This window comes from Capsicum annuum, chromosome 2, assembly GCF_002878395.1.
Source record: "Capsicum annuum cultivar UCD-10X-F1 chromosome 2, UCD10Xv1.1, whole genome shotgun sequence".
In the NCBI taxonomy this organism is placed as follows: domain Eukaryota; kingdom Viridiplantae; phylum Streptophyta; class Magnoliopsida; order Solanales; family Solanaceae; genus Capsicum; species Capsicum annuum.
This window is the reverse complement of record NC_061112.1, coordinates 46332082-46347326: the sequence shown is the minus strand read 5'-3', so window position 1 is coordinate 46347326 and position 15245 is coordinate 46332082. Positions and strand designations below refer to the sequence as shown.

Here is a 15245-nt window from a genome sequence, read left to right as displayed (position 1 = left end):
GGTCTGTTAAGTATTGCAGCAGTTGTTTGTTTTTACTGTTGTAACAGAATCACTGTAGTAGAGTCCAAGAGTTAGTTAGGCAGTTATTGATCAATGATTAGCTATAAATACTCATGTGTAATGATTCACAGCTATTCAGTAATAATACAACTCTTCTTATCTCTTATTCTTCTCAATTTAGCTATTTTCTCGGTTAATACCCTGATCTTAGCTCTCTCCTTCCTCGAGGTTAACCTCCTGGATTGATTTAGTTCTTCGAGGTGCATCGTGCACCACATCCAGCAGAGATGAAGCAGAAGAGAAATTTCACCAAGCGTTGGAGGCAGTGATCGACAAGGCTCGACATCCATCGCAACAAATGCAATGATTGGCTGGTGTGGCACATTCCCTACGCATGGAAAAAGTTCCTGAAATGGATAAGTGTTGCCGCATTGGTTAATACAGTGCATTCCGGGCTCAAGTACATTAGTGGCCTAAGGCCAAAATTAAAGGGAGGTCTTAAATTTTTAAGAAAAGTTATTTTTTTAACAAAATCTATTTTAAAAATTATGTGTTCGCTTTCTTCTAATAAGTCTCTTTTAGTTAGTAATATAATCAATGCATTTAATTCTTCTTGAGATATAATACTCCAAATATATCAAAATTCTACTAATAATACTTTTATTATATATAAGAAGATTATTTTTTACACATAATATATATTATTACTTAAAAAAATGAGGCCCCTCAAATTTAAGGGCCTTAGGCGGTCGCCTTTTTTCCAACAGGGTAGAGCCGCCCCTGCCTGTCGTGCACGTTGGCCGATGCGGCGCGTTCAAGAGCAATTGAAGTCCAAAATTTTACCCTATCCTTTATGGGATTTGATAGTCCATCTAGGACTTCTCCTACTCCTACAAATAGCCCATAAGTTTAATTAAATGTTGTAAACGTTGTGCATTCTTAATAAATCAATTTCATAAAAACTTGTTTAATAGTTAGTAATAGTGAAGTCCAATAAATTTTTTATCACAAGTCCATGTGGGTATAATATCCAACTCAAGTCACTATATTACTTGGCAACACATCTGCTTGCATGTGCATTTGGGCGAAGAGTCTTTGGTGCCATTGCCGGGTACTTAAATGTTAAAAGTTTACTTAGAATTAGTTATTATTATATTTGCTATTCAAGTATTAACGTTTTCATCTTTGTTGTTGTTACCAACAGGTACCATTGTCTAATGCGAAGGATTGCGCCATAAAAACCTTGAGAATATTGACGCGAAACCTAAAAGGACACTTCACATGCAAAGGAGGGAGTTGATACAACCTGACAACTAACAAGGACTCATTCACTTGCCTACAAATACGGCTGTTAACAACCAGGTAGCAATGTAAGAAGTGACACTACCACTCGTGGGCAATGTTATGTCGAGCATGTCAAGCCCAACGTCACTGGGTGTTTGAGCTGAAACAGAGCATGATGCAATTGTTTCATACTAACGAGCAGTTTATGGGTTTATCCGCATGAGGATCCTCACCAGCACATCCCGACCTTCGAGATCAGTGATACTTATATCACTAAAGGGGTCACATCTGACTATGTCATACTCACACTTCTTCTATTCTCCTTACTTGGAGAAGAGAAAAGATGGTGGAAGGCCGAACCACCAAATTTGATCACTAATTGGGAGGATTTAGGTCGAAAATCTTTGGCTAGATTATTTCCATCAGAGAAGATGGTGAGATTAGGATTAAAATCATGTCATTCAGGCAGAAGAAAGGGTGTCTATATTCAGCATGGGAGTGTTTCAAAGCACTCCTCAGGGGCTATCCACAATCACAATCAATCCTATGAAGTTTTGGTGCATACAATTATTGAAGGGCTAAGTTGTGCGGACTCTTCACTTTTGATGCCGAACTCATGTCGGATTCTCCAAAAATACACTACTTTTGGCGAATCCGATACGCACCCGCTGACATTCTTGAAGAGTCCGAGCAACATAGTTGAAGGGTAAATATCTACAACAAAATCGTGCTGGATGAAGCAGGGGTAGGACAAATCCTAGAAAAGAATTATAATGAGATCAATGGTCTGTTGAATAAACTGTCAAAGAACAATCCAGACTCATAGGGTGATGTTGCGATATGTTCCTATTTTGTTCTATTTCACATTGCAATTCTAGTAATAAGCTTAGTTCATTTTGAGTCCAATAAGTAGTCACGTGCAGGTCATGTGACCTGCTGGTAGTTAGTTAGTTACAACTAACTTTTGAATTCATTTCCCAATTGTAAGAATTAGAATTCCCAATTGTAAGAATTAGACGTAATTTCTTGATCAATAATATCTATTCTCTCTTTCCTCTGAAAACCATGGAGCTCAACTAGGGTTCTAAAGAGAACTATTCAAGAATAATTTTGTTATTGGCTCTTTAGGGGATCTCAATCTATTTCTAAGTTCATCCTTCGACTAGTTTGGGTCTCGTCAAATGGTATCAGAGCTACCCATCAGTCCATCACCCTCCGTGCCCACCATGCCATGGAGGTGCATGGGTACCTAACTCAAAAAGGGCTACTTGGGAAAGAGCTACCTACAAGTAGAGTGAAAGCTACCCTGAGTGAAGCCGTCGAGGACAACGGATGTGGAGCATGGTGGATTGTTATGATCCTATTGCAAGGTATGGGACTTGGGTTCCACGTCAGTTAAAAGGGGAGCTGATGTGGTGATACGAGTACGACCACGAAGGTGGACATATGTGAGATGTATTGAACCCGACTTGGAGTGTCCAAGTGAAGTGCAAAGGAGGGCCTAAATAGGCTCCAAAACAGTCCACATTCTACACTCTAAGGGAGCCTAAAGTGAAGCATTGACTAAGGGGTCTTTTGGACATTTCACACTATTTTTGTAACCTACTATAAATAGAATATGTTAGGTCATTTACTACTTAATTTTGATTGAATATTGAAAGTTGTAACATTGAAACACCCTCTCTTGAGAGAATGGCCTCTTGGCCGAAACATAGTAACTAGGGAAATCAACTTGAGTGTGGAATCACTCGTGTTGGATTCAAGCTTGGAAACGTTGGATGATTGCGAGATCGAGGTCCCTCTTGTTTCAACGTAAGAGATAGGTGAATCATTGTGTCTGGTGTTAAGGGTCCAAGAGTGGAATAGGCTCTTGGGTTCTTAAGATTACATCTTTGTGTAGTCTATCTATCTATCCCTTTGTTTCTTGTAGCCGTGTGTTTGTTGTTCTTAATAATATTGTTATTGTTCTTCGTGTTCTTCATTCTCGTGTTGTTAATCTAGTTTGTTGTCCGCTGGAAAATAGGTGTTAATCACCTCATTACATTGTGTTCTTGTTGTAGATCTTGAATCCGAGAGGGGTCATTCAAAGGGTCCTCGGTTCTCTTGAACTTGTGGACTGTTTTGAGTGTGTTTTGTGTGTTCTTGGTCGATCTTGTATCATGTAGGGCTTATATAGCCTTGGGATCTCCTACCTCAATAGATAGCTTTTTGGGGTGTGATTCTCCTAAGGTTGTATCATGTTGGTAGAAGTGTGGTCCAGAAATCAGTCGGGGTTCTTGAGCTTGATACAATGTCCGCCTAATCCGCACAGAAGTCTAGATGACTTGAACCCCTAGCATGGACAACTTGGCCATGCATTAGCAAAAATTCAATGGCGGAGCTAGGATTTTCACTAAGGGTGCAAACAATGCACCAGGCACAGGTTTCTGCGGCATATGTGGAGGCGGCCATACCACCCACATTTGCCTGGCCAATCCTCCAGAGTCTGTATATTTTGTAGGTAATGCCACAGGGGTCAACGAAGTCAGAATCAATATCGCAACATCTATAATTCAAATCGGAGGACCACCCAAATTTCTCTTTGGGTGGTAATCAGAATCAAACCAAACGGACAGCAGCAAAATTATCAGCCAGAACATGGTACACAGGCAGCTGCTTCTAGCAATGTTAGAGGAGAATATGAAAAGGATATGTAATATGCAGAAGCTGAAGGCTAAAAATCAAAACTGTGATTTGGCAATTCGGTATGGGCTAGATAGCTAGTGCGCAGAACACTAGACCACATGGAGCATTTCCAAGTAACACGGAGCCGAATCCAAAAGCTCTAGTCAATGGTATGTCTCTTAGAAATGGTAGAGAACTGGAGGAAACACAACGCAAGACGAAGATGAGAAGGAGGTAAATACAGATGATGTAGTTGAACTGGAGCGGTCAGCAAAGGAGTTAGTGGCAAAGCAACCACACGATGTGGTCACCAACTACTCCAAGTTATTTACTAAGTTGTAGTTGCGTTCACGACGACCAGCTAAGAATCACAATAACCGATCAGCAACTCGAAATCAGAAAATTCCCTCTTCTAACGCTGATTTCAGCTTCTAGGTTTCATCCATAATCAGTCAGCGATGATCATCTTTCTCTCTTGATCTCGGTGGGATTTCACATGCCCTTTTGGAGAATACTTTCGAGTTTAATGTGGATCTTGATTAGGTCTCTCTCATCTCGCCGGTCGACTTCTCTCTCTCTCATCTCGCAGGTCGGAACCATCTGTTTCCCAGCAAAAGGTGTTACAGTTACCCTCTGTCCGTCGAAACCAGATCTGCTTAGGCTAGAGACTTCGCGGCGACCCCCAGCAGTTTCTCTGGATAATCTGCGATCTCGATTTTGCATATCATCTATTCTTTTTCTTTCTTTCCCGCTTTCTCTTTTCTTCTCAATCATCCGGCAGGTTCTATTGGGACTCGGACCCAGGCGACAAGATTCCGACATCCAATTTTGCTATAATCCAACAAATCGAGCAAGCAATCCGTCTCTTCTCCCAACTTAATCCTGGTGGTGATTTCTATCCCTGAATCTTTATTTCTCCCAGATTTATTTGACATTTGTTTTGATCCGATCACTTTCTTGGTAGACTATTTAGTTTGGAATTCATTTCTTTGCTCCCATTGATTGTTCTGCCATTGATCATTTCTTGCTTGCTTGTTGGGTTTATATTTACTCGTTGGATATCTGCCTTCTATACTGCTTCTTGCTGGTATTGTCTCCTGAAAACGAACTGCTACTGCCTCTTCATTCTTCGATCATATTGCCTCTTCTTCCGGCTTAATAGATCTCGTTTGGTACTGTAGTTCTGGATTATTTTTGGCTTTGATTATTTCTGTTCTGTACTATTTTTCCCAAACTGAGATAGTGTATTTGGCTCGCTGATTGTTCTTGGATTGTTTAGCAGTAGTTCTGTTAATACTTAGCTGAAACTTTAATAAGTATCTGACCCCTGTATCTTGTTTGCATCTCCTGTATAGTAGTTGTTTATTGTGGACTAGATGCTTTAGTTAGTATATCCCTGATTAGCTTGCACTTGCTTTAGTGGCTTTGGTGGATGATGGTAGACTATGGTCATGTCATCAATCAGGGGTGGGTTCGAGGTCAGAATCGGGGTTGGACGCACAGGGCAGAAGGGATCGGTGGGTCAAGGGAGCCTCTAGGTTGAGAGTAGAGTCTTGGAATATATGGACTTTATCGGGAAAGTATAGAGCCAGCGAAGATTCTAAGCAAGTGGAGAATTAATATAGTTTGTGTCCAGGAGACGAAATGGATAGGTACTAGGGCGAAGTAAGTTGATAGGTATAAGTTGTGGTACTCAGAAGGCATGAGGAATAGGATTGGAGTAGGACTCCTAGCAGATAAAGAGCTTAGGGAGCAAATGGTAAAGGTTAATTAGGTCAACAATAGGATGATGTCGATTAAGTTAATTGTTGGGAGGGTCTACTTTGAGCATTATTAGTGCAAACACACCGTAAGCGAGCTTGGACAAGGAGTAAAAGAGTTTTTGGGAGGTTTTGGATGTGGTGGAGATCGGTGTACCTAACACCGAAAAGCTTTCATAGTTGGACATTTCAATGGGCATATTGGAGCATCCTGGAGGATTATGACGATGTGCATGGAGGCATTGGTTTGGGGAAACGAACGAAGGAGGAGCCTCACTTCTGGATTTGCTAGAGCCTTTGGGTTGATGGTAGCGACTAGCGAATTCAAGCTTCCCGAAGGTGGAGGAACACTCGGTTACCTTAAGTAATTTGATGGCCAAGACTCAGAGACACTTTTTGCTCCTTAGCAAAGGTGATAGAGGTCTTTATAAAGACTATAACATTATACACTAAGAATCTTTCGACCTAACATAAGCTCTTGGTGATGGACTAGAAGATAGCAGGAGAGAAAGAAGAGGGGTGTGGATAACCAGCCAAGGATTAAATGGGTAGTTTGATTATGACCAATGCCCTAAAGATAGGGGAGAAGTTGATGGCTATGGGGGCTTGGGAGAGTTGAGAGGATGCGGCTGGGATACGACCACAAGTTGCATCAGGGAGTCAGCTAGAGAAGTGGTGGGTGTCTCAAGAGGCTGCTCTAGCAAGTATCAAGGGGACTGGTGGTGGAATGGAGAAATAAAAGGGAAGGTGGAAGCAAAAAAAATAAAGGCCTACATGAAGCTGGTAGAGAGTAAAGATGAAGATCGGACAAATAGGGAGTATAAGATAGCTAGGAAAGAGGCTAAGTTAGCGGTTACGACGGGTAAAACAACAGCTTTCAAAAGCTTATATGCAGAATTAGAGGAAAAAGGCGAGGATAAGAAGTTATACAGTAAAAGAACAAATCACCTCAACGCCAAGATAATAATGAAAAGACCCTAAATCCTTCCAGAAGGACGACGTGCGAGATCCTCAATGATATAATAAACATCTCATTGGTCATTATGAGTCACTAACATATCATCCACATAAACTAAAATATACACGGTGATCCCAAATTTAAGCAGAATGAAGAGTGAGGAATCAGACTGGATTTTACAAAATCTTAAATAAGGAGATAATTTTTTAATTCGGTTTACCAAGCACGAGGGCCGGCTTGAGACTATAAATTTCCTTATGAAGGAGTCATGAAGGAGTCATATATGGGTAGGATTCTCAGAGCATTCAAAACAGGGTGGTTGTCACAACTTCTTTAGTAAGATGACCCTGCAAGAAGAAAATATTAAAATTCAACTCATGAACAAGCCAATCGAGTTGAGTGGGATAGTCACGACAAAACGGAGAGTGGTAGGCTTGACCACGGACCGAAGGTGGAAAGACAATCAAGTCCTGCCCGGGGAGTATATCCCTTGGCAACCAAAGTAGCCCTGTATCCATCAACAGAATCGTCAGGTATATACTTATACTTAATACAGAATAGCCACTGACAACCCACCACGTTTTTGGAAGAATCACGTGGAACCAAATCCATAGTATGGTCGCGAACAAGAGCACCAAATTCGGCTTGCATTGTTGAATTCCATTGGGAATTAGCTAGGCTTGCTTATAGGTTGTAGGAATTTTGGAATACAATGTAGTGGTTGTGAGAAATTGACAAGGTTTAAGGCTATTAGCGTGTGATGGATGATCACTGGGTGTACTTAGGTGGCTAGCTAGCTTGATCGGGGTAGGGTTGGTGGGTCCAACTAAATAGGAGGAGGAGATGTTAGTTAAGGCGGGGAAGAAACCATTTGCGGCTGATGTTGTGCCAAAGCAGGAGTTTGGGAAGGATGTGTAAGGATGTGTGGGAGGAACCTGGAATTCGTCTAGGAATGAGTGTCTGTCTTGCCTATGAACGTTATGAAGTGGTAGTGAGCGCAAAGCTTGATGTATTAAAGGAGTAGAAGTAGTTCTCTGTTGTTGTGGAATTTGTGGTAGAGGGTGGAGAAGTGGAAGTCGAGAGGTAAGGAGAAGGAATATTACCTGATTGAGGAGGGGCACCATCGGAAGCAGAGGAAAAAAGCTTGCAGGCGTTGAGGGATTTTGGGCAATATGACTTTTGGGAAATGTTGTCACTAGCGGGGGAGTTGATAATAGGAATGTGAAATTGAATTTATGTCCTCTATGGATGGTTGTTCAATAGAGATATTATCCCAACATTATCATTATTTTTAAAAATTGGAAAAAATATTTTGAAATGGAAAATTGTCTTCCAAAAAGATTACATCCCTCATTACATATAATTTGGAATTAACCGGATCAAAACAATGATGGACATTATATTTATTAGAAAATCCTAATCAAGAGTCCAATTTATTACTGGAATAGGTTTGAGCCATGGATAGCATAAGCATCCAAGAACTTTGATGGAGTTATAGTTAGGCACTATCTGAAATAGGACTCAAAAGGTGATTGATTTTGTAGATTGGGTGTTGTCATCCTATTAATGACATAAACAGCTTGGTGACGGGCATAACTCCCACGTCTACCTTACAGATTGCAGATTGATGGATACAGGTATCTGTCGAGCCTCAGAATCGAGTTCTATAATGATCTCTTAGATGATAAGTCACACAAGAAATTCGACAGATTGAATGTATTACCTCCAGGGAATGAAGAATCCGCTCACAGCCTAAATGATTTGACCATTTCTCATGATCTGCGACATCGTCACTATTAATCAAAATAATAATTAGTGCATGTTAGGATAAGCATGATACAAAATGATATCATCATACCTGTGGGTGAGGAACATGTAACGAGCTCCACCTAACATTTTAAGATTATTTTCCAATTTTGTTGTGTACCTTGGGCTGCAAATTGTAATTTATGTACCAGTCAATACTAAACTAATATGTATCCAAGTTCGAAATTCTAGATATCTAGCACTTCCCACCATCCCTTATATTGCTTCCGAGGGAGAAACATTCCCCTATTTACTAAATTAGTTCTCTTCAGCCACCCCCTGTGTATTGTTTATTGTAAAATCAACAGGCAGTGCTGAAGTATGAATACTTAAATACCTGTCAACAAGAATATTTCCTTCAGCACGAACGATCAAATAAGAAGCTGCTCCAAATGACTTGTCAGAATGATAACCACAGTGGTAAACTCCCTGAAAGTTGTAGAACACTCTTAGACAAAGCAAACACAAATCTCGGGAAATAGGTGCTGTTGCAATGTTCTATGCGTCTGTGGGTGCCAACAGGAAAAGAGACGTGGAATTAAGAACTACTTATAAATTTCACCAGTCAATAGTGCTAAATGTTTTCCATAAGAATATCAGGAGAATTTATAATGCTACGATTAAAAAGAAACTTATAGAGGATATTGTACCAATGAACTTCACCACATGCGCGGTCATCTCCACATAAAAAATCAGTCATGCAGAACACTTCTTTTGAAACAAAAATATTTGAAGAACTTCTAAAATTTGTAAGTACTAAGAATATTATTTAGCTGACGAAACTTCCATTGGCTGCAAAAATTAAACCAAGTGAACGGATTAGGCTTTTGTTAAAGTGAACGGATTAAACCAAGTAGAACCGTCGAAGGATTCATCACCAGTATCTGATTATACCTCTAACATCTCCATTCCTCCCTATGAGCGTCCTAGTTTAGCATATGAGTTCATTCCTAGTCAAATACCATTATCCTAGGCATACACAAAATAGAGTGATGCATCATACATCTCACGAAAATAGCATTTCCAAATGTACTGAGCAGATCAACAGGACATCCCACAATTATGAGGGGAATATTTCTACACTATAAAGAGTATTGCTGTCTGCAATTAATAGAACATCATGCAGAAATATTAAAACCACATCATTTTTCTTCTTTTCCTTCTATAGAGATGATTAAAAGATTATCCCCAAGATTATTTCAATGATTCAATCAAGTGCTGGTTTTCTGACTCCAAATTCCCATGGCCTTGAAAGAAATGAAGACCTCTTTATAATTAAGATCACCAAAAGTAAGTTTTCACGCATTCTGTGGTATTTCATGATGCCACTATAGCAACTTAATCTGCAAATCCAGCCTAGAACTGGATCTCATTTACATTTACATAAAATATGTTGATGATTGATGATACCGAACACAGCAGTATTCACAAGTCTACAGTTTGTCTGAATCAAATTAATTTCTGTGGCAGACTGCTTCAATTATATCAGCTGCTTTAGTGAGAAATAAGCAAAAGAGGAAACATCAAAAGGAAATGAATATACCGGCAATGTATGCTCATCTATTGGGATTGGAAAAGTCTTCTGAACTTCTAAAATATCATGAGGAGGTTTCTCTGTATGGATTGACCTTGTTGGGCAAGATAGTAAGGCCTTAAAACATCAGCAATCAAAATAGAAAGTCAGAGCAATTTTAAAGTATCTGGAACTAATGATAAGATAAGAGTATCAGATATAATTTCTCCAAGCTAAAAGTATATAAACATAGAATCTTAGAACAGCTAATGTCCTGAAGTTTTATTGCCACAATGATTATTGTTAATAATATTTTGAGATAGATGATCAATAGCAATGTTTCCAATACAGATGATAGATGAAAAACTAAATAGAGCACCTGAAGAGCTCTCAGTCGTTCTTCTTCACAGCTGGGCTGTTTAAAGACTGCTGACATGTCACCAGCTCTTGTAAAGTTCTCCTAAAAAGTACAAGAAATAAAGCAATTGTCACTCCCAAAATTATATTCTCCTCTGTTCAGATAAAGGGGACCACTGCGACAGTAGAACTGAGTGTCTTCAACAAGTTTATGCAACTATAGATTTGGCCTCGATTATAACCTATTTTTTGGAGTTCATATTTGTCTCCTTCAATAACTGCAGGTGGAAAAAGCATTGAAGGGTAATGAAACCCGAATACAGTAGAACTAGGACGGAAGTGAAAGTCCTTATGATCTAACACCAGTGTTAAAAAAGCGAAAAGCACAAAAAATACAGCTTGCGCTTTAATGAAAAATACAAATGGAGAAAAATACGAATATATATATATATATATATAGAGAGAGAGAGAGAGAGGCGATTTATTTTTCGCAGCACCACCGCTTGGCAGTCATGCCACACTGCACAACTTCAGCCACACACACACTGCACAGACTAAGTATAAAGCAATGTAAATCACTCAACAATATACCGAAAATAAGTTTCCAACCTTTATTATTCTCTCGGAATTACAAAGGAACAATTCGTAAGGCATCACAACACTCACTGCCTTAGACAAATTCCAGCATCACAAATATAAAGACTGCACATGGCAGTTACAACTGTCACAATCAGCAGCATGTCATTGGACATGGTCTGCATGTCCATCCCATGACTCAACTATTTTTATTTAAACATTCTAATTACATATCTGAAAATCTCACATGTAAAAACATTCAAATTTCGAATTTGCAATGGGCCCCATGTGACAAGCAAATGGGGCCTTGCCCCTTAGCCGAATTTGCTATGCTCCACACTTAGAATATTTATTTCAGCCTATTTTCGTCATGCCTTTCAGCCACAGCATTGCCTTGCCTGTGTCATGTCACTGCCTGCGCCATGTTGCTGCCTCGGTCGTATCACTACCTACGCCACTGCCTAGACCATGCCATCATCTGGGCCATGCTATTGCCTAGACCACGCCACTGCCTAGACCATGTCATGCCAATGCCATCGTCTATGACATGCCACTGCCCTCGCCTGTGTCATTCCAGTTATTCCCAAGACTACCTTGCCGACACTCCAGCCCCTTGGTCATCACTAGTTACATGCTATCTCATAGCCAACACAGCATTACATTGCTTTTCTTAGCCCATGTCAGGGACAATGTGCACCTTGACATGGCTTGCCGGTCATCATGCCTTAGCTGGGGGTCTAACAATGCACCCCCCACCATATGAACTCGATGCCCTCGTCGAGGTTGTTTTGAGGTAGTCATCAATCTACTTGTCGAATTGCCATAAGTTTTGAGCCTTCTCCCAAATCGCATCTTCTTCACTCTTGTCTTTCCATTGTATCAAAAATTCTTTGTATTCCTCTTGTTGTTTCCCACAACCGGATGGTCAAGTATCTTCACGATCTTTGGTTTATACTAATTCGGAATTAAGGGAAGAGCCCTCTTAGACTTGTTCCTACCCGGGTCTTCAGCATCTTCATGATACTTCTTCAAAAAACTGACATGGAAAGTGGGATGAATCTTCAATCTTTCCAGCAAATTCAACTTATAAGCAACTTCCCCATTCTTATCAGCAACTTCAAACGGGTCATCATATCTTGGAAGTAATCCCCTATGCCTTCTTTTGCTCACAATCTGTTTCCAGATTTGTGGAGTGAGCTTCAGAAGCACTTTGTCTCCCATGTTGAACTCCACCGCAAGTCTATGGTGATCAGCATACTTCATGTGTTTCTGTACCTTCCTCAAGTTGTCTTGTGCCTCAACAAGCATGTCATGCTTGTCTTTTGCATACCTGTAAGAAGCAGGGCAAATGCCATGACTTTTCAGCGTCACTACCTCAAGTGGAGTCATAGGCTGCATGCCTAAGACAAGTTCGAATGGACTCTTCTCTGGTGCCGACGATCTATGTAGATTATAGCAAAACTATGCCGTATCATACAAATCTGCCCAGTTACATTGACTTGCTGTCACGAAATGCCTCAAGTATTCTTTTAGCAAGTGATTAATTCTTTCAGTTTGGCCATCAGTTTGAGGATGATTTGTTGTGGAAAACTTCAAGTCAGTCCCCATTATGCTGAGCAAAGTCCTCCAAAACCAACATGTGAACCGCGCATCTCGATCACTCACGATGCACTTGGCAAACCAAAGTGTTACACCACATTCTTATAGAATAGACTTGCAGCAACTTCAGACGAGCATGAGATGAAAGAACTTCAGTGTTGTTGTCCCTCTCCTTAAACACTAATGAGTCACTTTTATTCCATGTATTGGTGCAACTAAAAATTTTTGGGTTTTTCTTTAATCTCGTCACTTCAATAAACAAATCACTGGATAATTACCTACATCTTCCTTTTCATCAACCACCTAAATTCTTGTAAGAGTTTCGAAATTTTGTGTCGATCATTCTATTGTGCTTCTATGTTCCTTCTTGTAGATTCTTCTTCAAGTATATTTAAGCATTACAGCTGATCTGAAAGCTTTCTTCTACCTGAACAAAATATCAACAACAACGACAACAACAACAACAAACCCAGTGTATTCCCACAAAGTGGGGTCCGAGGAGGGTAAAATGTACGCAGTCCATACCACTACCTCCGAAGAAGTAGAGAGGTTGTTTCTGATAGACCCCTGGCTCAAGATAAACCTGAACAAAATATCCAACTGCAAAAATCCTTCCCCTCACCTAGCATTGTTTTAACAAAAGGTCGACAACCCTGTTGGACAATAAAATTTCGAGACCAAAATAAAAAGTCGGGACAAAAAATATTGCAACAATCGTTTTATTGATTTCAATATATGAGTGTTACAATCTCTATGAATCCTTTGATTTCGCCTTTTCAAATATAAATTCAAGGACTTCGAGCTTGATCTTGAATTTGAACTTGATTTGATGAATTTGATCCTGATTTGTGCTTGAATTCAAGGGTTTTTGGGCTTGTTCTTGAATCTTGCTGTCTGAATCTTGAATCTTGATGAATTGGATTTGAATGCTTAAGCTTTGTAGAGAAATTGCGGCGTTTGATCCACGAGATTTCTCTTGCTTCTTGTTAGAGTTGGTTCTTTTTTCTGAATTATGAGACCCCTATTTATAATCGTAGGGAAGGAAAAATCACGGTAAAGATGGACTTCTTTTGACCAACCAGATCAAGTGACATGGCACCTTTTATGAGCTTTTGATTTCACTAGGCCGCAATCATTTTGACATGTGGCATGGTCCTATTGGCTCCTTCACTTGACTTGACATGCCACGTCATTTAACACGTGGCGCTTATTTAGGCCTCTAGAATATGATAATATCTTGGGTTTAGCAAAGTGGGTTCTTCATTTGTAGTCCAAATCAATGGACTAGCCCAACACCAATTGAACTTCGATTAAATCCAATCATATTAATCCATAATACTTATTTGGGACTAATATATTTTGAATTCAATATAATCTGAATTTCGTATGGATTATAACTTAATAAAACTTTATTGTTTAAAAAATGTATATATATATATATATATTGTTTGTCACTGGAATTGCCATTTGGAAATAACCACTGCCTCAACAAATCCTCATTATATCCTTTCCCAATTTACCCATGCTGGGAATCCCTTGTACCACATAGAATGTAGATTTTGAAGAAGAGTATAAATAAGACAAAGGAGTTTTTCGAATTAAATTTTTTTTATTTTTTTTATCATAAATAATCGCCAACAAGAATTTGGTTCTTTTTACGAACTTGATATCGATAAATCTGCGAATCTAGAAATTCATTTCGGCAGTGCCCTTTTTCTATCAATAAAGGGAGCAAAAAAGGGGCTTTGCTCCCCTTTACAATATGAAGAAAGAAATAAGGGTCGAAGTTTAGACCGCTCACAGTATTAGGTATCATGCGCCGCCACTTTTCTTTTATTTTCCACTTTTAGTTGGTTTGTGATACTGCCACCACCGTACTACCTCTATAAAATACCAACCATGATGTTGTTTGTTCACAATTCATCTATTGCAATTTGAATTAATATCGTTTGGTTGTTCGTTGCATCGTGGTCGGAGTATTATTGGTGAGTTGTTTTTCCTTAATCTATTTATTTTTCTTTTGTTCTCTTTCCCTTTTATTTGTAGGGTTGAAACAAATGGCAATATGCAACAATCGGCTTACGGTGCGAGAGTTTAACTTCGCCTCCGTCACCTTAAGACCCGACCAGTTTTGCTTCAAGATAGTGGCTATGCAACAATCGGCTCAGGGTGCGAGAGTCTAACTTCACCTCCGTCACCTTAAGACCCGACCAATTTTTCTTCAAGATTGTGGCTATGCAGCAGTCAGCTTAGGGTGCGAGAGTTTAACTTCACCTCCGTCACCTTAAGACCCGACCAATTTTTCTTCAAGATGGTGGCTATGCAACAGTCGGCTTAGGGTGCGAGAGTTTAACTTCGCCTCGGTAAACTTAAGACCCGACCAATTTTGCTTCAAGATACATGACTATATTTCACCAATAGCCAAAACATGGAGGACCTTTCTATCATTTGGCATTGCTGCCGGTATTTTTGTGAATCTTAACTTTTGGCTTGACCAAGATTCTTTAGTTTATGCAGCTTGCAGAGATGGTTCGCTTTAGAGATTACACATCTTCATCCTTTAAAAACAAGTATCTCCTAATTGAGGTCGATGATTGTACGATTTTAACAAGGTTATTAACTGATACTCCAATAGTAGCCATGTATGCAGATCCGTGGCCACCCTTGCACAATTCTCTCCATATGTCAGATGGACTTCAGAACATGACATTGGTGCTAATCGATCTAT

General features: G+C 39.7%; 1 protein-coding gene across 6 annotated transcripts in view; it reads right to left on the bottom strand.

Annotated features, from left to right (window-relative positions):
- The window catches only part of LOC107857610, a 39444-nt gene that overhangs the window by 14024 nt on the left and 10175 nt on the right, over positions 1-15245 (bottom strand). For 4 of the 6 annotated variants that reach the window (XR_007051877.1, XM_047406205.1, XM_047406213.1 and 1 more), the window contains exons 3-8: positions 10365-10445; positions 10016-10123; positions 8810-8901; positions 8525-8599; positions 8390-8459; positions 201-407 (exon numbers count right to left, since the gene is read on the bottom strand). Coding sequence is in view for 5 of the 6 variants with exons in the window: in XM_047406205.1 (XP_047262161.1) it covers positions 201-407; positions 8390-8459; positions 8525-8599; positions 8810-8901; positions 10016-10123; positions 10365-10445 (633 nt within the window). In the remaining variant the exon portion in view is untranslated. The remainder of the gene's footprint in view (positions 1-200; positions 408-8389; positions 8460-8524; positions 8600-8809; positions 8902-10015; positions 10124-10364; positions 10446-15245) is intronic. The other 2 variants (XM_016702447.2, XM_016702446.2) reach the window with 1 other exon arrangement.